This window comes from Athene noctua, chromosome 3 (assembly GCF_965140245.1).
Source record: "Athene noctua chromosome 3, bAthNoc1.hap1.1, whole genome shotgun sequence".
Taxonomy (NCBI): Eukaryota; Metazoa; Chordata; class Aves; order Strigiformes; family Strigidae; genus Athene; species Athene noctua.
In genome coordinates this window covers 62,695,228-62,719,805 of record NC_134039.1, presented here as the reverse complement: position 1 = coordinate 62,719,805, position 24,578 = coordinate 62,695,228, and the positions used below count along the sequence as shown (strand labels likewise).

At 39.1% G+C, this 24,578-nt stretch overlaps 1 protein-coding gene across 7 annotated transcripts in view; it reads right to left on the bottom strand.

The window, feature by feature from the left end:
* Positions 1 to 24,578, bottom strand: part of PTPRZ1 (protein tyrosine phosphatase receptor type Z1) — a 143,801-nt gene that overhangs the window by 50,788 nt on the left and 68,435 nt on the right. For all 7 annotated transcript variants that reach the window (XM_074903160.1, XM_074903162.1, XM_074903161.1 and 4 more), the window contains exons 3-8: positions 15,201 to 15,380; positions 13,244 to 13,395; positions 11,731 to 11,826; positions 11,404 to 11,470; positions 7,656 to 7,813; positions 6,940 to 7,090 (exon numbers count right to left, since the gene is read on the bottom strand). In XM_074903160.1, the coding sequence (XP_074759261.1) occupies positions 6,940 to 7,090; positions 7,656 to 7,813; positions 11,404 to 11,470; positions 11,731 to 11,826; positions 13,244 to 13,395; positions 15,201 to 15,380 (804 nt within the window). The remainder of the gene's footprint in view (positions 1 to 6,939; positions 7,091 to 7,655; positions 7,814 to 11,403; positions 11,471 to 11,730; positions 11,827 to 13,243; positions 13,396 to 15,200; positions 15,381 to 24,578) is intronic.

Genomic DNA, 24,578 nt, shown 5'->3' with positions numbered 1-24,578 from the left:
ACAAAAATTTTAGATTGAATTTTGCACAAGTAATTTCATAATCACTCCCTATTTAGAATAAATGCGGAAACATATTTTTCAAATCTCATGATCTGTTTAAAACAAACTTTGAGTATCTAGCAAAAGCAAGCAAAACAAACTATCTAGCTAATTAAGGGAACGAGTGTAGATTCTTTGGAGTTCTCTTAAAGGAAGTAAATACTACAATGCTTATAGTGGACAATACTGCATTTTGAAAAAGGAAAAAATTTTTTTCCATTAACTTTGCAATTTGCCACTTGAACACAGGAGGGCATTCGAACCCCTCAAAAAATATTTTGAAAAATTTCCATTCTGTATGTAGGTGGGCAGTTTTGAGCAGCTCTAGTCTGAACTAATCAATGGAAAATAAACAAAACAATTTTTTTTTTTTTTTTTTTTTTTTTTTGTGTGTGAACTAATGGTAGAGGCAGTATTAGTCTGTGCAATTTAGATGAATTCCGTGGCTTGCCAGGTTTTGAATCTACTGTACTATGTATCTGGCATGCCATTTTATTTACTACACTGAATTCTTTTAACTGATGGAAAGGGAGACCAAATTTAAAAAAAGAAAAAAACTCTCAAATTGTGTCCATTCAATTCCATTCCATTACTAAAAACTTGTTATTCTACCCCATCTCCAGCAGATGGCAAAAGGAAATTATTAGACCAGCAAAGATGACTCCCTCCTCAGTTCTGAGAGTTAAGATGACTTAAATTGTGATTTCATTCCTTTTTAATGAATCAAAATATTTTTCAGCTATTTCTTTTCGAAGGTGTTTAAAATAACTCTCCAAATGTTTTTTTCACAGTGTAAGTACCAATCTTCTCCCTGTTCCAAACTCTTCTCTGCTGTCCTTCTTCCTCCCTTTCTCTTTTTTGTCTGTGAGTGAATTTGGTCCTGAAATCTCTGACTGCATTCATACTAACTGAGAAGTATTATGAAATTTTTCAAGATACAAGATTGGTGTCTCCAATATTATTTGCCTCTGGGCTTGAATTTAGTCTCTGCTTTCCTTAGGTGAGTACTTAGATGCTGGTTTTGCATATCACATCATTATAATGCACCTGTCTTTGCTTATTCTTCTGTGGAATAAAATGCTATCCATATAACTTAGAAGGTTTTAATCTAAACCGAATTGCATCATTGGGAAGCACCAAGGTACATTATACAAATCATTGTCAAAAACTGCCTGGGCTGTGTTTTTGACAAAAAAGCCTTTATTTATAGATATTTTTTAAAATAATTATGCCTGGATTTAAGCTTCTCTAAGCTTGAAACAGTTGGAATAAAACTAGGTGTAGTTCCGAGGCAGCACTGGATAACCCAGGGAATTTTTTTCTACATTTTTTTTTTTTCTACTTCTAGTGGAATCTCTGTTTGAGATTTTTATCGTTTAAATCCAGATCTTCAGTTGTGGAAGCTGTGAAATCACTTCATTTATATTAAGACATTCAAGGGCTTTTCAGCTCCCTGCAGCAGTGTGTGGCAAGAAGTAGTTCTTCAATATTCCATCTACTCTATCTCTACAACAGTGACAGGGCCCACAGTAGATAGATGTGCTGGGTTGACCTTGGCTGGTCACCAGGCCAGACACTCTCTGACTCACGCTCCTCAAGATAAAGAGAAGGAGACTGCTCACTAATCACCATCATGGAAAACAGACTTAACTTGGGGAAATTAATTCATCACCAATTAAAACAGAGTAGGATAGCGAGAAACAAAAACTAAACCCACCTTCTCCTCACTCTTCCCTTTATCCCAGCCTCAACTTGACTTCTGATTCTTCCATCTCCTCACCCTGAGTGGCGCAGAGGGACAGGGAATGGGGGTTGTGGTCAGTTCATAATGCTTTGTCCTTGCTGCTCCTTACTTGTCATGCTGTTCCCCTGCACTAGCATGGGGTCCCATCCTTCACAAACTTCTCCAGCATGGGTCCTTTCCATGGGGTACAGTCCTTCAGGAAAAGACTGCTACAGTGTGGTTCCCACACAGAACACCTGCTCCTGCATGGGCAACTCTCCACAGGCTGTAGCTCCTGCCAGGAGCCGGCTCCTGCCTGGGATCTCCATGGGATGCAGTAAGACACCCTGCTTCACCATGGTCTTCTCTATGGGTTTGCAGAGGAATCCCTGCACCGGTGCCTGAAGCACCTCCTCCTTCACTGACCTTGGTGTATGCAGGGCTGTTTCTCAAACTTTTTTCTTCATTCCTCACTGTCATCCAGCATTTTGCCCTTTCTTAACTTTGTATTCCCAGAGGCCACCAGACTCAGCTGTGCCCTGTGGTAGGTCAGTGCCTGGCATGGGGTAGCCCTGGCCTCTCCTCACAGAGGCTGCCCTGCAGACCCCTCTGCCAACAGTTTGCCACAGACACCCAGTACATTATGTGAGTAGAAAGTACCCTGAACAAGGGATGTCTTGAGAGAATCTGAGAATGGAATCTATGTTGTCTGTGGTATGTGAAATGGTAAGGGCGTCAGTCCTTACCCTTGGTCTTGGAACAATATTTAACTAAAATATCTGCTGAGCTTTATATAGTTCGATTTTGCATAGGAAAACATGTTGAGAAATATTTTTTACCAGAATGTAAAAAAAATTGGCTGAATGGCCAGACCCAAAGAGTGGTGTGGACTGTAGTTAAATGCAGTTGGTGACCGGTTACAAGTAGTGTTCCCCAGAGCTCAGTACTGGGGACAGTTCTGTTTATTATCTTTATCAGTGATGTGGAGGCAGGGATCAAGTGCACCCTCAGCAAATTTGCAGATGACACCTAATTGGACAGGAGTATTCATCTGCTTTAGGGTAGGGAGGCTCTACAGAGGGATCTGGACAGGCTGAATCAATGGGCAGAGGCCATTTGTGTGAGCTTCAACAAGGCTGAGTGCCAGGTTCTACACTTGGGTCACAACAACCCCATGCAACTCTACAGGCTTGGGTAAGAGTGGCTGGAAAGTTGCCTGGCAGAAAAGGACCCAGAACCGTTGGTCAACAGCCAGCTGAGTATGAGCTGGCAGTGTGCCCAGGTGGCCAAGAAAGCCAGTAGCATCCTGACTGGTATCAGAAAGACTGGTCAGCAGCACTAGGGAAGTGATTGTCCCCTTGTACTCAGCACTGGTGAGGCCGCACTTTGAATACTGTGTTCAGTTTTTTGAGCCTCTCACACAGACATTGAGGTGCTGGAGTTTGTCCCAAGAAGGACAATAAAGCTGCTGAAGGGTCTGGAGCACAAGTTGTATGAGGAGCAGCATAGAGAGCTGGGGTTGTTTAGCCTGAAGAAAAGGAGGCTCAAGGGAGACCTTATTGCTCTCTACAGCTACCTGAAAGGAGGTTGTAGCGAGGTGGGTGTCGGTCTCTTCTCCCAAGTAGCAAGCAATAGGAGAAGACAAAATGACCTCAAGTTGCACCAGAGGAGGTTTAGTTTGGATATTAGGAAATGTGTCTCCACCAAAAGGGTTATCAAACATTGGAACAGGCTGCTCAGGAAAATGATAGAGTCACCATCCCTGGTGGCTTTTAAAAGACATGTAGATGTGATGTGACGCTTAGGGACATGGCCTAGTGGTGGGCTTGGCAATGTTAGGTTTATGGTTGGACTAGATGATCTTAAAGGTCTTTTCCAACCTAAATGACTCTAGGATTCTATATTGTTAGTCTTGAATTTTAAGAATGCATAGCTTTTTATATCTTTACTAAATCCAGGAAGATTAACAAGAATCGTGTTTCTGCACTTACTCACGGGGCATTACTGAAGAGTGGAGCGGATGGGAAGTTATGTAACAGGCCCAGCAGCTACCACGATTCTCAGGTTTATAGGAATAAACAATTATTTCTATTATAAATGAATTTTCATGCCAGCTGAGGTTGGTGGAGATAAAGCACTACAATTTCAAAAAGCTGTCTGAGTTGAGTCCTCAAGTATGGCTGTAAGGATTAGCTATTTTAATCTTCTTAAATATATATATACATATATGCATACATACATATCACACAGGAAAATTACATGTATCACTAAGCAGGCTTGGGCAATGAAATATCTGCCATGTCTTCAGTTGGGCAGTGTTTGTACACCAAGAATGTTGAGGTTGTCACTGTGTGAAAATTTCTGACAATACATTGCTGAAATTAGTTTATAATTGAATAGAAAGAATGTTTTAGCCCTTCTAAGGAAACAGATCTACTTAAGAAATGCCATGTGTTAATAACAGCAATAAAACAAGCACTTAACTCTACTGCCTAATGAGAGTTTACACTGAAACCAACAGGAGAAAATTAGGATTCTAGGTTTCACAACACAAGGTAATTTTTCAGTTATCTACTTGAGTAAGACCCGCTCCTGTAATTTCTCTTGCATTGTCTAAAGGGATTTCAAAGATTATTTTTTCTCTGTTGACTACAAGAACTCTGCAATATGACATACATAAGCCTATTTACTCTTGGAGACATACATGTTACAGTTTTTACATCTCAACATTTAAGTTTAATGATTTCTAAGGGCTTTTAATTTTTGTTCTCTTAAAATGGAGGTGAAAATATAAATGTTTCTCTAACGTTGTAAATTAAACAAATCCTATAATTGTATTTGTGTGTGTGTACACAAATATGTATATATATGCATATATGATGTTGTTGCATTTACATAGTGCACATAAATGTTAACACAAATGTAAAATATATACAGGAAGACTTGAAATTTTCATGATCTCTTTCTGTCCCTCCTTGTTTATGGCCAAACCAGAATTTTTAACCCACATTTTCTTACTTTAAATACCTAGTCTGAAATAGATACTACATGTGTTTGCTGCCATAGCAATACGAGTGCAGGACACTTCTGTCTTAAACTTGGTAGACTGAAACCCATTTATCTGGTATTATACAAGTCTACACACAGAGAAATTTTGAATGCTTTGTACAACACATTTTATCATTACATGAAATGGAAGGATGTTCTCATTTAAATGGTATAACTCAGTGCAGAAAGGATCCTAGTATTTTTAGTCTGGACATGCTTTACTTATCTGCATGGATACCAAACTCACAGGTAAGAGAGAAAATTCATGGAATGTCTCTTTGATATAGTGCAGAAATGGAATTGGTTGGAAGCAACCTCCTGTGCAGTTTTAATGCACACACTGCTTTGGACAGCACATGGGAAGCTCCTTCAGGTGTCAGCATGTGAAGAGGACAGAAGGAAGCAGAGGCCTATCTTAAACAGTATTATACAGCTTTTCTTCTTGTCAGTCTCTAAGGAAATACAGATTAGGATAGCGCAGCTGAAAGTAGCTTCCTTCTGTTGCAGTGACTGAGGTGAAGGGTCAAGGTCATGACTGTAGTGCAACCACCTGGGAGGCAAGTGGATTGCAGGTGGCAGAAGAAGTCCTGGTCTCTGTCTTCACAGGTCCTTTGCCTATGACATTTCCTCATTGTAGACTGATGCCTATTTATAAGGACTGAGAAAATTTGTTTCCTTCTGACAGCATGGACACAAAAACAGGTGGTCTGTATTACAATGACCTGTCGATCAGAGACCTTCATTAAACAGGGTGATTTGGGGAAGGATGATCTTTCTTTAAGTTAAGCCAAATCAGCAAGGTCCATTGTAAGTCTATTTGGAAACAGAAATTTATTTAAATGTGATAATTTACTTGATTGCTACAGCTCAATTCCACACTCCTTGCTCAAGCTTCAAAATTTCAAGTGCTACTTAGTAACTAAACAAAAAAACCCTGCCAGAACAGGTATTTCTTGGCTTAGACCAATGCAAAGAGATTCACACCCTGGGCATACATCTGAGGAACTCACAAAAGGCTGAGGTCAAAACAGAAGTGTCATTGACCGGTTACAGAAATGAAGCAGTAAAGTTATCCTGTGCAGCAGTGGCAAAATAGTGTGATGTACTTGTGCAGGGGATCCACTGGAAACTCCAGCAGTTCTGAATGATGAACATCCCCTAGCTTGCCTACAGGTTTCATACACAGGATCCTGCCAGCAGGAAGAAAAAAATATCCACACAACCAAGGTGAATTAAAATGAAACCACACTTCTTTCTAATCTGGGGAACACCTATGCTGCATGCTTCAGGCATCTGTCTGATGCCTCATTAAGCACAGTTCAGCACAACCGAGTTTAAGAATCTACAGGTATCCCTACTGAAGTATCACAGAATCACAGAATCGTCTAGGTTGGAAAAGACCTTGAAGATCATCCAGTCCAATCATTAACCCAACACTGACAGTTCCCAACTACACCATATCCCTCAGTGCTATGTTGACCCGACTCTTAAACACCTCCAGGGAAAGTAGCAACACAGTGCCCCAAAATTAGATGTTTACTATTTATTCTTCTGCGTTTGTGAGTATATACTCATCAACTTCCATATTTAGTGCTAGATCATGTTTCCCATTACATAATGTACTGTTTTGGTCATGTAACTTTCACAAACTTCCCTGAGGTTTTAGGTAAAACAGAGAACAGAATCTGGCTTCTGGTATTCTCTCCATCAATTTCTCAGCAGACTACATGAAATCAATTTGGTGATCTCACTTCAGCCTCTGTTGGAAAAGCATCCACATTACACAACAAAGAACCAAATGCGTTTGTAAAGCAAAATCCTCTTGCAGCTCCTGTAAAGGCAGCTTTGTTTAAGTCTGAAACACATCAAAAGGGCAGTGCAAGAAAGCTTGAACTGATGTGATCTTCACTGAACGTTGTGGTCAAGACAAGCATTTAATTTTCCACTCCATTTAATCTGACATGTTTTATGATTGCTAGTTTTTTTCCCCGAAGTGATAGATTTATGAGTAATAATACAGCGTGCTACTTTCTACACAATTTAAAATGAGTATCTTCATACTAGGATGAATCTTTCACTGAAAATTGTCTTTCAGCCTGTGAAGACAGGAATGACTGTTCAGTAAATACCTGCTTCATGAATTTCTTCTTGTCCAGTGTAAGAGGAAAACACTTGCCCAAAGAACTTATATTGCTGCTCTCGAAAGTTGTTTTGCAGGTAGTCCATCAGCATGACATAGCCAGACTGCTGCATTGTAAGGACTTCACAGAATACAGCTAACTAGAAGAGGTGAGGAAAAAAGAAGTCAGAAGTAATAACAAATTAATCAGATTCTGCCAACAAGCAAAAACCCTGGGGAAACAATGTTGGGTAAAGTCTCCCAGTTGAGCTCTCCCAGGTGGCACTGAACTTTTGTTCCTCTGTACCAGCAGTATATCTAATGGTTTACTCCACCTGTATTTCTCAACCCCTCTACTGCTGGAGCTAGGCTCTGCCCAGTCACCACCATTTAGCTGGGGGAAGATGGAGTGTTTTGCACTCCTCTTTATCGAGGCTAGAAGTACAGACAGCCTGCAGAGTTAGGAAGTGTGTTCTTACTCCCTTCTCATGCAATAAATGACTCAATCTAGTCCTGAACTAAAAATAGGAAAAGATAACACACTCAAGTAAAATATAGGCTTTCTAATCTAATGGCTACATGAAAAATTTACAACTAGATAAAAGAAAAGCTACATTGTTGGGCTGGCAATGAATGCCACATAAGCTTTTACCATATACATGGCAACTGTATATGTTCTTTGGTATTATGTACAATTGTTTGGTTTTAATACATTAAACGAATTACCTGGTCTTCAGAAATACTTATGGTATCTTTAAACACAATCCATTCAACCGTTTCAGAGCAGGGAGGAGTTGATAAAGACCCATTGTAAGTGTAATATTTATCTGTTGCATTTGGCAAAAGGTTCAGCAAAGTAAATGGTTCTAAGGCAGCCTGTTTTCCTGAAAAAAAATATTTTAGAGTCAGATAGGTTCAATACTTCAGAAGCAATGAATAAAGAGAAATCACACTCTCCAAAAGAATTATCATTATAGGAACATGCTAATTTTGAAGCTATTCACAATTTGGCCTCTAGAGAGACTAGCATACAAATAAATTGCTGAGCCTTTTCTATTTAGTTTGAATAAGTATTGTTCAATAGCAACTTTGTTTACTTGGGAAGGTGTAATGAGTTATTCCAGTAATAAATAAAGTAATCAGTACATTGGTTCACAAGAATCTGTTCACCTGTAAGTTTACTTGTGAATGTCCAAGATGTCAAATCTTTGTCTCACCCGTGAACTTCACAGAAAAAATATGTTAAATCTCTGGTTTTGGTCTCATGACATGGCTTCAAAGTCTCCCTGAATTTGATCAAGCTGTTGAGTTTCTCTCAGGATCTTAACCTCTGCAGAAAACCACTGCCTGGGGAAATTGTCACCATATTGGACCAGGGAGTTATATTACTCATGATGGCAGAAGCAGAATTTCTGTGGAACAGGGATTTTTAAAATGGTGATAATACAGCGAAAAATGGTAACAGCTTTACACAAAGCAGAGAATGATGTAAAGACCTCCTCTAGCAGCATATGACCATTCTGTTTATTGTCCTGTGAAAATACTATCATGTCTTTCAGGTCAGCAGTTTAGCTGGTACCTTGTCAGCTTAGAGCATGCATGAAAAATTGCTGGGAGTCCATCCACAGGAAGCTAAGTTCATGTTGCTATGACAGTAAAGTCCAGCAACAAAAATCGGCCGAAATGGCACCAACTTTCTCAAAGCAGATTTTTTCAGTCTGTAACAATTATCAGTCTTGTGGCAATTATCTGCATTTTCTTCTGGTGCATCCAAAATATTTGGGTTTTTACACCTTGGAATAATGTAGATCCTTATATACCTTATTTCAGTCTAAAGTTACTGATTTTAAATTTCTCCCTATTTGATAAGTATTCAATTATGCATATCTAATGAATTTTCAGACTGTGCATTAACTTGTGGTTTTACAGATATGTTTCTTAAGCCCTGTATGGATTTCTGACCTATCTTTGTCTTCATAATTCCTTACAAATTTGATGAGAGCATCAAATTACATTAAGAGTTTACTTCAAATTATTGATGTTTTTCTTCTGTACAGTGACTGTTCCACCAAGTTACGGTTCAAGAGCTGGCTCCTCCCCTCTCTCTTATCCATGTGTCATGGAAAGGGAACATTTAGCAGTGTTGAGCAAAGCCCATCCTTCTGTTTCTCCTGTCAACATGTTAATCAACCTTCAGTCAGAAGCTATCACTGCTACCTGGTATGTGTCTAGTGAATGCATTCTTCCTTCAGTAGAAGTATATGGCTACTTATATAGATGCTTGAGGACATGAAATGTCTCATTTATATTAAGAATCCTGCCACACGTTTTGCAGCTTTTGATTTTAAAATGCCCTTTAATGATGAGAAAGACGAGAAACAGAGTTTGTCCAGAAGGAACAGGACTGTTCCTCTGCAGAGTTTAAGAACTCAGCAACTGGGATTCAAATAAGCACAATACAGATATGTCAGGCAAGGACAGATCATGTACATCGCAGACAAGGACAGATTGTGTGCTATTCACTTTTCTTCAGGAGGAACAACTTGATTTAGTCATGACCTGAATTTTCAAAGCTCATTTGCATTTTATTCAAGAAAACGATATTCTACTGATTGTTGAAGAGCCATGTAGTGGCTGTATCTTGAATCTTACTGCTGACAGTTTTACAGCTCCTTCCAAGGCTGTAGGACAGTGTCTGCCTTGATGTATTACTCATTCTGCTTTGTGTTTCATAGAAGATGGCACACAAAGGTAATTAATCTTAACTGCTTTATAATTCCCCCTCCTCTGTCTTTGCAATTTATGAAAGTTGCTCCCTTTTGTATTTGCTGAATGGTGTTTGTTTTCTGGAGAAAAACAATCTTGATCTTAGTATCATACTTTTGAGAGCTTTTAAAATAGTGGACTAATAGCTTTTTACACTTTCAACCTATCAATCTTAAAGAGGCTTTACAAAGCTCAAGTGTCACTAGATACAGGAAAACTGAGACAAAGTTAGCCATTTATTAAGGTCATTGCCATGATGTAAGAAATTATCCCTATTCAAGACAGGGCTCATTCCTGTTTATTCTTCTGTGAAGCCATAGTGAAACTGAGTTAGAAACAGCCCAGATCTCCTCATGTACCACTCCGAAGTCCATGTGTTCTGACATAAAACCAGGAGGAACTCCTAAATACCAGTGTCAACATTTGGTTTGAATAATGCTAGTACAAATATAATATTTCAGATTTACCCAGGAGCTACTGAAAACTCATCTCCATTGAGTCTACTGAATACTGATATTCATATGGTTTCACACTTGTAAAACACATCTTAGATGGCTGCAACAGGGTTATTTGGCTTCCAATCACATATAAAAACCCAGAAATGAATGACTAAGAAAACTCACAAAATAAATCAGGCATTCCTCTTGATTTAGTATTTAAAGAGTTGCAAACTCCTCACGATAGTTCTATTTATACACTTACACTTACTGCTGTTGTTACAAATACTCAGTCTTGGGGTAAATAAATCAGAATCATAAGAATATTTCAAGTTGGAAGGGACCCATAAGGATCATCAAGTCCAACTCCCTGCTCCTCGCAGGACTAACTAAAACTAAACCATATGACTAAATGCACTGTCCAGATGCTCCTTGAACACTGACAGGCTTGGTGACATGCTCCAGGTGCTCCTTCCCTGAGGAGCCTGTTACAGTGACCGGCCACCCTCTCAGTGAAGAACCTTTTCCTAATGTCCAATCTGAACTTCTCCTGAGTCAGCTTCATTCTATTTCCTCATGTTTTATCGCTGGTCCCCAGAGAAAGGAAATCAGCACCTCCACCTCTGGTGCCCCCCTTGAGGAAGTTGTAGATTGTGATGAGGTCATCTCTCAGCCTTCTCTTCTTCAAGCTGAACAAAGCAAGAGACCTCAGCTGCTCCTCCTGAGTGTTGTCTTTGAGAGCTTTCACCCTCTTGGTCACCCTTCTCTGGACACACTCTAATAGTCTGATGTCCTTCTTATATAGAGGTACCCAGAATTGCACAAAGTACTCAAGGAGGGGCTGCACCAGTAGAGTGGGATGATGACCTCCCTTGACTGGCTAGCTATGCTGTGGTTGATGCACACCCCAAGGACACAGTTGGCCCTTTTTGCTGTCATGGCACACTGCTGACACTTACTCAACTTGCCATCAATGCAACCCTCCAGATCTCTTTCTGCAGGGCTTTTCTCCAGCCTCTCATCCCTAATTTGTACGTACAACCAGGATCACCTTGTCCCAGGTGCAGAATCTGGCACTTGCTCATGTTAAATTTCATACAGCTGGTGATTGCTCAACTCTCTAGTCTATCCAGATGACTTGTTTTTTCTAACAAAATAGACCTGGCTGAGCTCTAAAGAAGTGTGTCCCCCAGTGTCTTTAAGGTTTCATAGTTACAGTGAAATGGAATTTAGTCTAATCAGTAGTTAATAAAACATTTAGGCAGACTTACCGAAACGACTAACACTATCTACGCCATTAATGATTGGATTATAATCCGGATTATCTTCTAGTCCAATCTGTTAAAAAGAAATTTCATTTTTTTAACAGTATAGACTTCATGAAAAAAAATTGAAAGCTGCCGTTTACCACCAAAATTATAGATAATTTAAAGCAGAGCAAATGTATTTTGCCCATTTGCTTTTCTGCAAGAATAAATTAGACATATACAAATTTTTAACTCAGCAATCACACATTAGAACCAGTCAAATTCTGGTTAAATTTGAACATCTGCATGTTTCAAAGCTTGTTTAATGACACAAAGATATATTTTGTTTACCTCAAACAAAATTGATAAAGCTCTTAACTTTCCATTTCCTTTAATTGCCTCTTCAAAATCTGTAAACTGATCTGCATCATAGCAGTAGATTTGCATCTGCAAATAAAAATTTATTAAAATGTTATATAAACCAAAAATTTTTAAAAAATAATCAATGCAGTTATTTATATACCCATTTTGAGAAAGAATGTCCAAATAATGTTTTATTACAAATATATATACTTTTTAATCTATGTCACATGCATGATCTGAAGGTATAGAATGGAATTCATCAGTTGCTAGCTATCTAAAAATGACCTCTCTTGGAAAACCGCTAAGTATGCAGGGGTTATCCTTTCAAGGAGCACAATGGTCTCCACAGAAAATACAGTAAACTGAGATAACTTGCTGATACTGGACATCTAACCTAGCACACCGAGGTAAGATGAATCTTGAAATCAGTGGTAAAACATGGATAATAAGGCAGGATGTCCCTACTGCATCTGCCTTGCAGTAAGCGAAGTATTGGTAATAAAAGATTACCAGGTATTTTGTGCCCAAAGTTGACTGCTTGTATGGGCACTGGGTTTGTTGCCCCTTCCTCTCTTTCTCCAGATGCAGTTGGGAAATCCCTCCAGTGCTGTGTCACCAACATGAGTGGGGGAGTGTCCTGCTCCTACTACCTTTTGATGTGATGATGATGGATGAGAACATTCTCTTTGATACCTTGGCAGTATGAGTGGGAATTTTTAAATGGCTAATGAGGTAAACGAAACAACAACCAGGGAAAGCTTCTGGCTCACATCTCTCCACAGAGTATAGGACAACCTTGGCTCTATTGCTTTGCTCTGAAATAGAAGTTCAAAGTGCTCAAAGTGAGGAGCAGCACAGTTGCCTGCCACAACTAGATCTGGAAAATGATCACAATGCCATGCTGAGACTTGAAAGGTTGGTCTGCAGAATGCCCTCATAGATCTCAGTAAGAGCTGCTCCTCTCCTCCACCTCGTCCCTATGCAAGCTATTCTGCCAAACCATCCAGGGGTACACTGGCCTGGCTGCCCATGAATGTGGCTGCGCCCGGGACCTGGTCTGACATGGTGGCTCCTGGCATGCCACTGACAGCTCTCTTTCCAGCCCCGCTCCCATGGGCTCTCAGTAAAGCCCCAGCTTTGCAAAGTCCATTTACACTTTAAACAACCGACTGCTGTGGAATACGATGGGCCTGACTTGTAGAAGCTTAACTGTTAGTGGCAGCTTGAACTTTGTCAGATTAGCAGAACTGACTCCTTATGTCATCTTAGAAGCCATGTGTGAAAAAGCACAGTTTAGACATCCTCAACATGTCACAGAAAAATGCATTACACTGCCTACTCAAATGCATCATTTAATTATTAGTAATTTGGATTACTAATAAAAATAAAGTGAATATTATATTTACAAATAGACTTTAATCAAGTGATAAACAAAAGTATTTAGTAACCAATATTACTTTTTACAGAATGACAAATCGTCAAAATCTATTTTGTACTTTACCTCAAGAGGAAATTTTTGTCCTTCTAAACTGTGTTCTGATCCATCTGACGACACGTTGCATTTTCCCCAGTGAAAAGTGATCTTGCTTGCTTTGAATATGGTGTCTAAGCCACCTCCACTTACATAATAATCATTTGTCAGGTTAATTTCCACTGAACAAAGAGAGAGAGAGAGAAGGAATAAAAAGGAATGTCAATATATAAGGCAGCCAAGGCATCTATGACTCTCATAGTTCAACACTATGTGCTAAAAGGCAAATATGATACACCTTTTTCCCTGTATTTTATAAGCAATTTGACAGGAAATTGGTTATTTAAACAAAATAAGACGTTTGATAATTCACTGTTAGCATGGAGAAATATGTTTCATTTCATGTTGCAATTCATAAAATATTAATTCAGTGAAATGCACTATTATACTGGTCTCCTGTTGTCTGAAACTAGCCACAGAACTACACTAAGAAGCTCAGAAAACTGGTTTAGTCACCAATCTGACCGTCTAAGAAAAATTCCTGAAATACATAGCTTCCTGAAAGCACCCCCCACCATTATTATAATTCTAGATACGAATCATGAGGCAACACATGAAAAGACATTTTAGCCGGTTCCTAGGAGGACTGTCCTGTCTGTGAGATCCCTTAACTGTGGAGCAATCTCCCACGAGGGAAGGTGATGACAAAGTCTTCAGCTGGACATAACTACACACAAACAGCAGATGGGATGGAGCATTTGCCTTCTGGAGGGAATGAGCAGGGTGGAATAGACCAAAGCCCCACATTTGGCTTTCCCACCTCTCGTGATTGTGAATTGTTTGACCTTTTGTTAAAACAGCACTAATAAAGTTCAGTTTCATTGCATTTCTTTCCCCAAGACCTTGAAGACTATTTTAACTGCAGAGTTTAGTGGTTGCTTTTATATTTGAATTGTTGTAGATCAGGAAGAGTTCAGTTCACTTTTATGGACTTTGAAGAATGTTTGCTTGGGGATCTCTTGAAAAGACAAATTGCATTTATCTCAACTACTAAGGCAAGAGGGAAGTCAGTCATTTGTCGACTAGTATGTAGGAAGTACATGATGAGGCCAAGAACAGAAATAATGAAAAAATAAAATAATAAACTAAACTAAACTAAACTAAACTATAATAGTTGGTCTAGGGGTCCCGCTGGAACTGATAGAAGGTCAAAGACATTCCATACTCCATACCTGTGCCCCAAACAAGAAACAGTATTTCCAAGAAGCAGCTTTTAGTTACTGCTATCCTGGATTTATACAGCAAAGTGCTTGCAAAAAAAATGTATCTTGCAGTGTAAATGCCACCATAAGCTTCTTATATAGCTGGGAGAAACAGGCACTTGTATGCATAAAGGATTTCTTTCTAAAATACATTTCTAAGGTAGGTAAGACAAATCAGTCCATAAAAGCATCTATTTCTCTTATCTGAATGTAAGAAGAAGTCTAATTCAGACACAAGTACCTACATTATAGGTGTCTACATGTAGGTGAGATGAATCCCATCCTGGGTTTTTTGAAATCACAACTCATCCATGACGTTCTTCCAGATGAGTGGGTAAGGTATTCATACTTCTAAAAAATCATTTCTGTATACTTTTTAAAAGATTCTAGATATGTAGTAATAATTAACATTATTTCATAGCAAATGCTAAATTACTGTTTAGCTTCAATTAAGTGCTCATGATGGGTTGATAGTAATGGTGTGATTGCTTTGACTATCTGTCTGTGCACATACTTCTGATTTGTGTTTTAATGATTTCTTTATTATCCTTGGCTATTGCAATCGCCTGTTGTTTTGGGGTTTTTTATTTAATGGATAAATTCAGAATGCACAAGCTAAGGAAAAGTGAAATGAAAATGCTTCCTTAAAAATCCTTGGTTGATTGTCTGTCCTATATCACTTTTCTGACCTCACTTAACTCCAAACATGAAGTCTGACTTTATACCTGTTTTACCAGTGTTGCGAATGAAAGTATCTTCCAGAGTTTCCTTTTCCCATCCATGGAATTTAAGTTTCTTCAGATTCACATTTACTTGAGTAAGATCTTCATCTATATTAATAGGAGATTGTTTGGCACCATTGCAGGCTGAATATTTCTTTCCCCAGTTCTTTTGGTTCAAAGTTCCTAGAGAAAAACATTTGGGGTAAATACATTTAAAATCTAAACTGGCATCTGTGTATTTTTTAATGTGGGAACGTTAAAACACAGTTTTCAATCTGCAGCCAGAGTACCTGTACTTCTTTTAAGCCTCCTCTAGCAATACTTAGCACACCCACCATTGCATCGTACCTTCAACAGTTAAGCATCATTTTAGACATCGTGCATGCATGCTTATGAATCCCTACGCAAGGAGGAAAACAACAAAACCCCTCTCACACACAATATGTAGAAATAATAAATAAAATAGGGAAAAAAAGCTCTTTCAGGTAAAACAAATTGGTCTTCAAAAACACCTTGGGAATTACTGCAAAACCTTCCTTTCCAAATAACTTTTAATCATATGAATGTCATTAACATTCCTTCTGTCCAATGAAGTCAACAATTCAATGAGTTTTTTTAATAAATAAAAGCAGTAAGATCTTTTAAAAAATCCTTGCACAGAGGGGAAAGGTAAAGTGATTCTACTCTGAAAAAGTAAAAAGGTTAGTGATGCTCTGGCTGGAGAGCCTGGCTGTACGGCCCGGCTTTGCCCATGCATGCACACTCCAGTCACCTCCCTTTGCAGCTGCCAGGTGAGAACAGCCATGATGTCCTGACCTGCAGCAGGGCACCTTCTCCAGGGCACAGGGGCTGGCATGGCATTTCACTGCAGCCAGTTCAGACATAGACAACACAGACACGAACAGCATGTCTGGTGGATGAAAAACCGAATACAAGGACAGTAACGTGTGCTCACAGCCCGGAAAGCCAATTGCCCTGGGCTGCATCAAGAGAAGTGTGGCCAGCAGGTCAAGGCAGGTGATTCTCCCCCTCCACTCTGCTCTCATGAGACCCCACCTGCAGTGCTGTGTTCAGCTCTGGGGCTCCCAACACAGGAAGGAGACCCACTCGAGTGGGTCCAGAGGAGGCCACAAAGATGATCAGGGACTGGAGCAGCTCCCTTATGAGGACAGGCTGAGAGAGTCGGGGTTGTTCAGCCTAGAGGAAAGAAGGCTCCAGAGAGACCATATAGGGGCCTTCCAATACTTAAAGCAATTGTAAGGAAGAAGTTCTGCACTGTGAGTGTAGTGAGACACTGGAGCAGGTTGCCCAGGGAAGCTGTGTCTGCCCCGTCCCTGGCAGTGTTCAAGGCCAGGCTGGATGGGGCTTTGAGCAACCTGGTCTAGTGGAAGGTGTCCCTGCCCATGGCAGGGGGGTTGGAACTGGATGATCTTTAAGATCCCTTCCAACCCAAACCATTCTGTGATTCTATGATTCTATGATACGTCTTTCACCAAAGACTTATTTTCCATAAGAAATGCTCAAGTACTCTACAGGTCAGTGTGAGGGATTAGCAGCTGCTCTGAGAATATTTTGTTTATACAATATAGTAACATAAATAATACAATATTTTGTGTATGTTCATGTGTTTGCATACATCTAAATATTTTTTCCTGATAGGAAATTCTGGTAACACTTCAAAGGGCTAATTAAAACCAAGAGTTGACTGCACAGACCTAAGAAAATATAATTGCTTCAGTTAGCTTCCCACTTACTAGTAGTTAAGAAATAATATTAGTGCATCCAATGCACACATTTGAATTCTAATAGATGTGTTGAAATGAGGCAATGCTCATTTACAGGCTGCTGTGCTACATCCAACTCTGACAGTGGAAGATTTGCTATATTGTACCCCTGGCAAGGACAGCCCTCATATTGCACTCAGAAAACTCAGAGAGGGAAGAAGAGATGCAGCCAGTCCTGTAACCACGACAATAGGCAGTAATACAAGATGCTCATCTGGATAGCTAGCTACCTAAAAACAAGCCTGAGCTAAATTATTCAACGAGTGTCAAGTCAAGCAAGTTACCAATATCACCTTGCCATACCAGAAGTACTGCAGGTCAGATGGTATATAAGCCCATTTACTTCTTGTACACAGCAACAGAAGAAACTGTTAGGCACAACAGCCAAGCATACCAAAATGAGTTTAAATCATAGGGTTATGAATCTGAATATCCCACAGGTGGGGATTAGGACCCTGTACTGAGCAAGCAGTGATCCCTTTGGGAATGGCACATGGGGTAAGCTTCCAGCTCCTCAAGTCACACTTCTACTGCACATTAGCTGACAGTTACAGTTTATCACCTGGGCAAATAATGCAATATCCTGTTTTCTAATGTGCTTTTCATAAGAAGAGTGCCTAGTATTTCACCTTCTCTCTCAAAAGCTTCCCTTAAGAAATGCTTAGCCCAAGTCGGCCAAAACTTGAAGATGAATCTGCTCAGATCTTCTATTGTGAATTTTCTAACAAATACTGAAGGACTTTCTTTTTAAAAAGCCATTTTTTATTAAATATAAACTAGAACAATTAACTTTTTAAACAGAAAAGCCTCCAAACATGGCCAGACAGGACAGAAAGAACAATTCTCGGCTTGCCCTGTGCATCCTTGCAGACAAGCCCTTGTATCCAGGTCTGCTTTCAGCCAACTCAGTGATTTTCCAAGCTGCAGCAAACTCTTTAGAGCCTTCCCTGGCTCTTTGAAAGTCTTGGGCCAGGCTAGTTGTCCATGGTTGCTCCTCAGAGTTAAGCTGCGCTCCCCACTCCACGCTCTGTTTCTTTTCCTCCTTCCTTTCACCACAGAGCAAGACTTCCCCAGGCTCCTGGGGAAGGAGTAGAAATCTCCTTTCTCTTTTCACTGACATACCGATTCCCATTGCTCAGCTGCAGTCCCTCCTTCAGAACATCATAATGAATCTTTTCCCAACATACATTCCCCTTATCCTGCTCTTTCTTTAGAACTGATAGAAAATACTACTCTTTTCTCAATCCTACTAGTGCAGTTTGGGGTACTTTCTTCCATGCTTCTTTTGATAAATGCAGATATCCTATTTTTGAACCTTCCCTTTAAATTTCTTACTATCAGGTAACAAATACATTAAAATTAGAGAAACTACAATCTCCTTCCAATGCTCTTCATTTCATATTTTGTGGGTTTGTTATGCAGAATGTAAATTATTGACTTGATAGTCATTATCTGTGCCTCAGCATAGAAAATAACAAATCCCTTGCATGAAGCTAATGATAACAAAAGTAATCTTAGCTCAGTCCAGAGGACAGTGTCATGCCAACACTGTAATCCATCACAACATCCTGAGCCAGGGCACACAGTTACATAGGATGCTGGCTGTAGGCAGTCTGGTGATGCTGTGGTCTGACCAAGGAATTTTATTCTTTCAGTCTGGATATGAAGCTTGAGGGACCTGGGGGTGTTGACTGACAGCCTCCTGAACAGGAGGCAGCAGTGTGCCCAGGTGGCCAAGAAGGCCAATGGCATCCTGGCTTGTGTCAGCAAGAGCATGGCCAGCAGGGACAGGGAAGGGATCTTACCCCTGGACTCGGCACTGGTGATGCCGCCCCTCGATTCCTGTGTTCAGTTTTGGGCCCCTCACTACAAAAAGGACATTGAATGACTCGAGCGTGTCCAGAGAAGGGCAACGAAGCTGGTGCAGGGTCTGGAGCACAGGTCGTACGGGGAGCGGCTGAGGGAACTGGGGGTGTTTAGTCTGGAGAAGAGGAGGCTGAGGGGAGACCTCATCGCCCTCTACAGCTACCTGAAAGGAGGTTGCAGAGAGCTGGGGATGGGCCTCTTTAACCAACTAACAAGCAATAGGACAAGAGATAATGGCCTCAAGTTGTGCCAGGGAAGGTTTAGAGTGGATATTAGGAAGCATTTCTTTACAGAACGGGTTGTTAGGCATTGGAATGGGCTGCCCAGGGAGGTGGTGGAGTCCCCATCCCTGGAGGTGTTTAAGAGTAGTGTCGACATAATGCTTAGGTATATGGTGTAGTTGGGAACTGTCAGTGGTTGGACTGCATGATCTTCAAGGTCTTTTCCAACCTAGATGATTCTGTGATTCTGTAAGTATTACGAGACAGAAATTAGGGAATTTAGAATGCTTAGTGAGACGAACATGATTTCCTGTCCCCAGAAAGGTCTCAAACCTATGAGATGAGCTTACTAAAAAGACTTTATAATCTTTTTTCTGTGTAGAAACAAAGGTAATTCAGTCAAGTAAGTGATTATAATAAAATGTTTCTCGTTTCATAAAGAATTTTGTTGTTTACACCTTACTAAAATCTTACAGCATCTATGAATTTTATGCATAAAAGAAAGTTTTAGAACAGTTTATTTTCATGTAATTACATATTTCTATACACTCATCAGTAGTCATGATAAGAAGCTGACCTATGTATATTATGTATGAAAAAGATGCAAATACTGTTTCAGCTACTCTCTGGCTGACAAAAAGAAAAATATCTGTCATACCTGTATGAACACTAATATGAATGCTAGCTTGAAATCAACCAAGGATAAATGAAAAAAATGTATTCCATGGTTGCAGAGGAAAAGAGGTAACACTTCCAGCTACAACAAATTAACTGAATGCTCCAAATCAATGCTCCTGCTGGCAAATCTGAATAGGCATTTGACAACTTTTAATCAGTTTTCTTCTTTGTGGTCCAGCAGCTAATGTAGCTGAGAAAGTTACAGAAGCAAAGGATACTATTATTGCTTACAATTGCAGAAGTGCAAGTGACCTCAGCACTGAGGAGCACAGGCAATGTGGAAGCCCTCTTTCTAAGGCAAAAATGATACTGAGCTGAGCAATGAGCAAGTCAAGTGGAAAATCACACTTGCATAACTACTGAGAAGTTGTAGAATTAATCCAAAGCTATGGAATGAAATGTACAGGAAAACAATGACAGGCTCTAGTCTGGGGCAGGAAAATGGAGAATTCCAGGAGGAACTGGAGTTCAGTCATAATGATCCAAATAATATTTGAGCTGCAAAACACATGTTTATGCATAAATTCTGCAAATGTTGGAGCAGATAATGGTTATGTTTGTATTAGCAAGTAGTGCAGACCAATACAAGTGGATTTATAGAGTGAAACAGTTGGGGTTGAGGACCAGATATCCATACCATAAGCCTCTCAAGAAGGTCTTAACCTCAGTCTAGCATTATCTTGTCCCATGGGCTGAATGCCCATCAGCTACTGAAGTGCATTAGGTATGTTCCTGCAGCACATCTCCTGTTGAGTATTAGTTGAGATGAATGCATGTCATGCACTGTGGGACAACTCTACCTTGCAAACCAAAGCTTGGCAAGTGGGGTGCAGCCAGGAGATTTGCTTCAGAAGTCCACTCCCTATCTGAACTAAAGCATTAATGTAAATGCATCCAGTGTAGGCAGCAGGTGGTGAAACTGCTGCAGTTTACATGACTTGCAGAAAGCCAAAGTAAAAGCGGAAGGACCAAATGTTTTTAAACAAGAACAGATTGTTTTACTGTAGGTGTTATGATGGAAATCATAAATCAAAACCATGCCAGCCATTTTAAAAAATATTGTTGAAACTGAGCTTTGAAAATGAATTTCCCCAAACTGTGCTTTGGAAATCTGAGGAGAATAAATTGTGCACAATATATCTTGAAGAGTGCACAGAGGAAGCAATGTTTGTCAAAGCTGTCAGCTCTCAAGAAGTAACTGACAATTCACAATGAATGAAAATGAGCCTGAACAAAGCAGATTACAAGGTAATGGAAGACTGCCTATACCACAATCTTTACCACTCTTGTCCAGGGCAGAATGTCCAAAGAAAACCTTCCTACGCTTTCTTTCTAGGAAATGTTCATACCTAGTTCTGGTCCTCACTCTTAGTCCCAGTGATCCCATCCCTGCAATGAGTGTCCAATTCTCCTTTTGGTCTCCAGTTATATCTGCTGCTGTCTTTAGAAGATCTGGCCCACAAGTGTTACTGCACTTCTGTCTTTTGTAAAATACTTGAAATAAAAGCATCTGTCAGACAGTTCTCTTTGTGTCAGTATCCTATGCAAGTAGAAAGAGTGAGCAGGGCTGAAGAGAAAGTGTGAAACTGAGTAGGCTGTGGTCCTCCCAGCAACTTGCCAGGAAAGGGGTTTCTCAGCATGCTCACAGACTACTACATGCGTGTCTGTTGGGCTATAAACCTTCATTATGAGTACTGCTGTTTACTACTGTGTATCAGTACTGGCTGAATGTAATATACAATTATGAAAAATGGAAGACATCTTTTTGAATCAATGGAAAATATACATGAAGAACTTAAAATGTAAATCTCAAGTCCAATGAATGGGATTCTTAATATATGAAACAAATACTCTGCACTTCTTCATACTGAATATGGATGTAGTTTCCGAAGAAATATGATCTTAAAAATATCGCTTTGAGTTTTATGGGATTAATAACAATGTCAGAAAAATGCATTAGTGAGGAGGTTTTTTACTTAGAAAATTCTGCTTCCCAGCACTTCACTTTAGTAACTGTTGTTTTGACATCACAGTTTGCATTCTTAGCTCTTATTAGGATCATGTTTCTTGTGAATAGACATACTCCTAGGATGTGCTCCCTCAGGAACGATAAGAAGCTCTAGCTTTAATGATAGTTACAGAAAAAGAAATGCTTTAAATATTGGTGGAGAAAACATACTTCCTTCACAAGTGTAAGCTTTGAAACACTGGGAGTTTAACATCATTGCTGTTAGATACCTACTGTTAGTTAAAAATAGGGCTCCAATATAAGACCATGTAAGTTTTAGACTCTAACCAGTTACAGAGTATAAACATTGCTTCTCAGACTGGCAATAATGGGTAGTACAGAAACACTCATAGGTCTGGTTCAGGTTTTCCATTGCTCCTACCAAATTTATTATTTCATGATTTAAACTGATGTGACCCCTAAGGTTTATGTTACAGATGAAAGACAGCAGAAAAAAGAGATGGATTCTTTACCTCTGCTTAATTCTCTTCTTTCCATTTTTCATCAGCTTTTGCTTTCACAATGATATAATTACTTTTATAAATGCAGATTGGACATATATAGAAGACATACCCTCTGTGTGGACTGTTAATGGATGTGCCTTATAAAAAATGTTACTGAACTACCACTTTGAAGTGTTAAGTGATTTCAAAGTGGTTTTTTTAGAGCAGACACATTTTATCTAAGATATGAGAAATCAGAAATAAGGTCATGAAAAGATGTGGGTACTTAAAGTTTAAATTTAGATGTCAAATCAACACTGCTCTGAACACTAAACTGTAGAGCTATTCTGTTTTTTTTTTTTCCTCTTCATTTCTGCTTCACTATTTAGACAGTGCATCCAGAGGAGATGGAGATCAACAAATCTCAGGATGCTTCATACCATTAACAGCTATGGCATTTAGCTTATTACCAAAAGTTGCACAATGCAGTCTCTAATCCTCCAAAGCAGAAAAATTATTTCAATTCACATTCTGGGTGAGTGCACTACTGGCCCAAAGAGAGACACATTGCTAATACTAATATTGTGAATGTTACCATAGCTTATATTACAAAGGCCATGACCTAACACACTGCATTCCAGGGAAACATTTTGGTCATCAAAAGAGTGGAAGGTTTAAATTTTACATATTACTGAATAGAAGAGAACATTTCTGCTTCATCTTGATCTTCACTGTAAGGATTTTTGGGTTTTGTGTTTTCCCCCTCCAAAAGCCCCAATTAACCCCATAGCTTGTTTGTGATCATACTCATAAAGTTTATAAAAATTCTTCAGATTGAAAAAGCCCAGACTTTAATGGGTGAAGGGTTTTGGGCTCAGTCAATTATTACACCCGTCCCAGGACTTAATTGAGGGTTTTCCAAGACTGGATTGCTTGCCAGTGTCTAGGTCAAGTGTTCAAAACTGAAATTATACTGGTTATCTTAAAAGAGAGTCAGCCCACAGAGTAACTGGATGGCCACTCCAAAAAACTTTACACTTAAACACTCAAAAAGCACTAATAAAGTAGCTTGCTTTTAAATGAGCAGGAGCCAAATATATCTGTCAGATATATATATATCTGATTTTTTTGGCACATATATAGTGACAGAGAAATTAATGAAATACATTTTCTTACTGTAGGGTATAACATTTCAAATAAAGCAAACAGAATCAACAAAAAATTCTAGCTGCTTTGCAACTAGATGCATTCAGGCAAACCACATACCTAATCTATTATTTTGTTTAGTGCCTTATTTTTCATTTTTTTATCTAAGTATCAACACACCTTCATTGTATTCTGTGTATTGTATGTGCACACAAAGAAGACAATATGTACCATATAAACACAGACAAATATGGACTTTTCCTGAGAATACCCTAAACATGGCACATCACTAACTTGACTTCAGTTGAACTCTGATATACCAGTCTTCTTTGTTCCTCATCTAAAATGTGTTGGACCACTTACCCCTTATTAAAATCTAACATAGATGGTAAATCAGGAAAATTCTGATGAAACATTTTGTTATTTTCATATTATCAGATCCTCCTTTCATCTGTTGTTTATTTATTTGAACATAAAACTTTATGCTTCCTTCACATCTATGGTTACTGAGACATCGCTCAATAAAATAACCAAAAAGCAACTGAGTAAGAAAAATGTTTTGTTTTTTTCACTTTATCCCCACAGAAAAAAAAAAAAGAAAAAAGAAAAAAGATAGAATAAAGTACAGTTGTTGAGATACTATGGAAAACTGTAATCACTATTATTAATACAGTGGCTGCCTGGTGATTTTTCTTCCTGGGAGTCAGTCTGATGATTCATAGTCAGACTAAGTGAATTACTGAGCAAAATGTGTAGGAGGATAAATGCCAATGGACAGCTTTCTTTCAATACAGCAACTGTTTGCTGTTTCTCTTCTTCTTTCATTCCCTAATAAATCTGGCCATTGCAGGCTAGTTAGAAAATATATAATCAAACACTTCTATGACAGAGAAATGCAGATTATCACTGATACTCCATTTGCAGTGCACTCAATGTGATAGCTGTTTAGACTGGCACAAGGATTATGGGAGAAACTCAGTCAACCATCAAGATACCTCTTTTCTATGATTCTCATTCCATTGCTCCTGAATTTGCATATAAGTGCTGCTAGCAAATTATGTAGCAATATATAACGAAAACTTGCCAAGTAATCTTTTATAATTAATGTAGTGTTAAGATCTAAGCTATGTTTTTCAAGTAAGTATTAAGAAAGGAAATTTGGTACAGTGCCAAATAGGTAAATGTCCAGTAAAAAAGAAACACATTCTTCCTCCTGCTTTTATTTAATTTTTGAC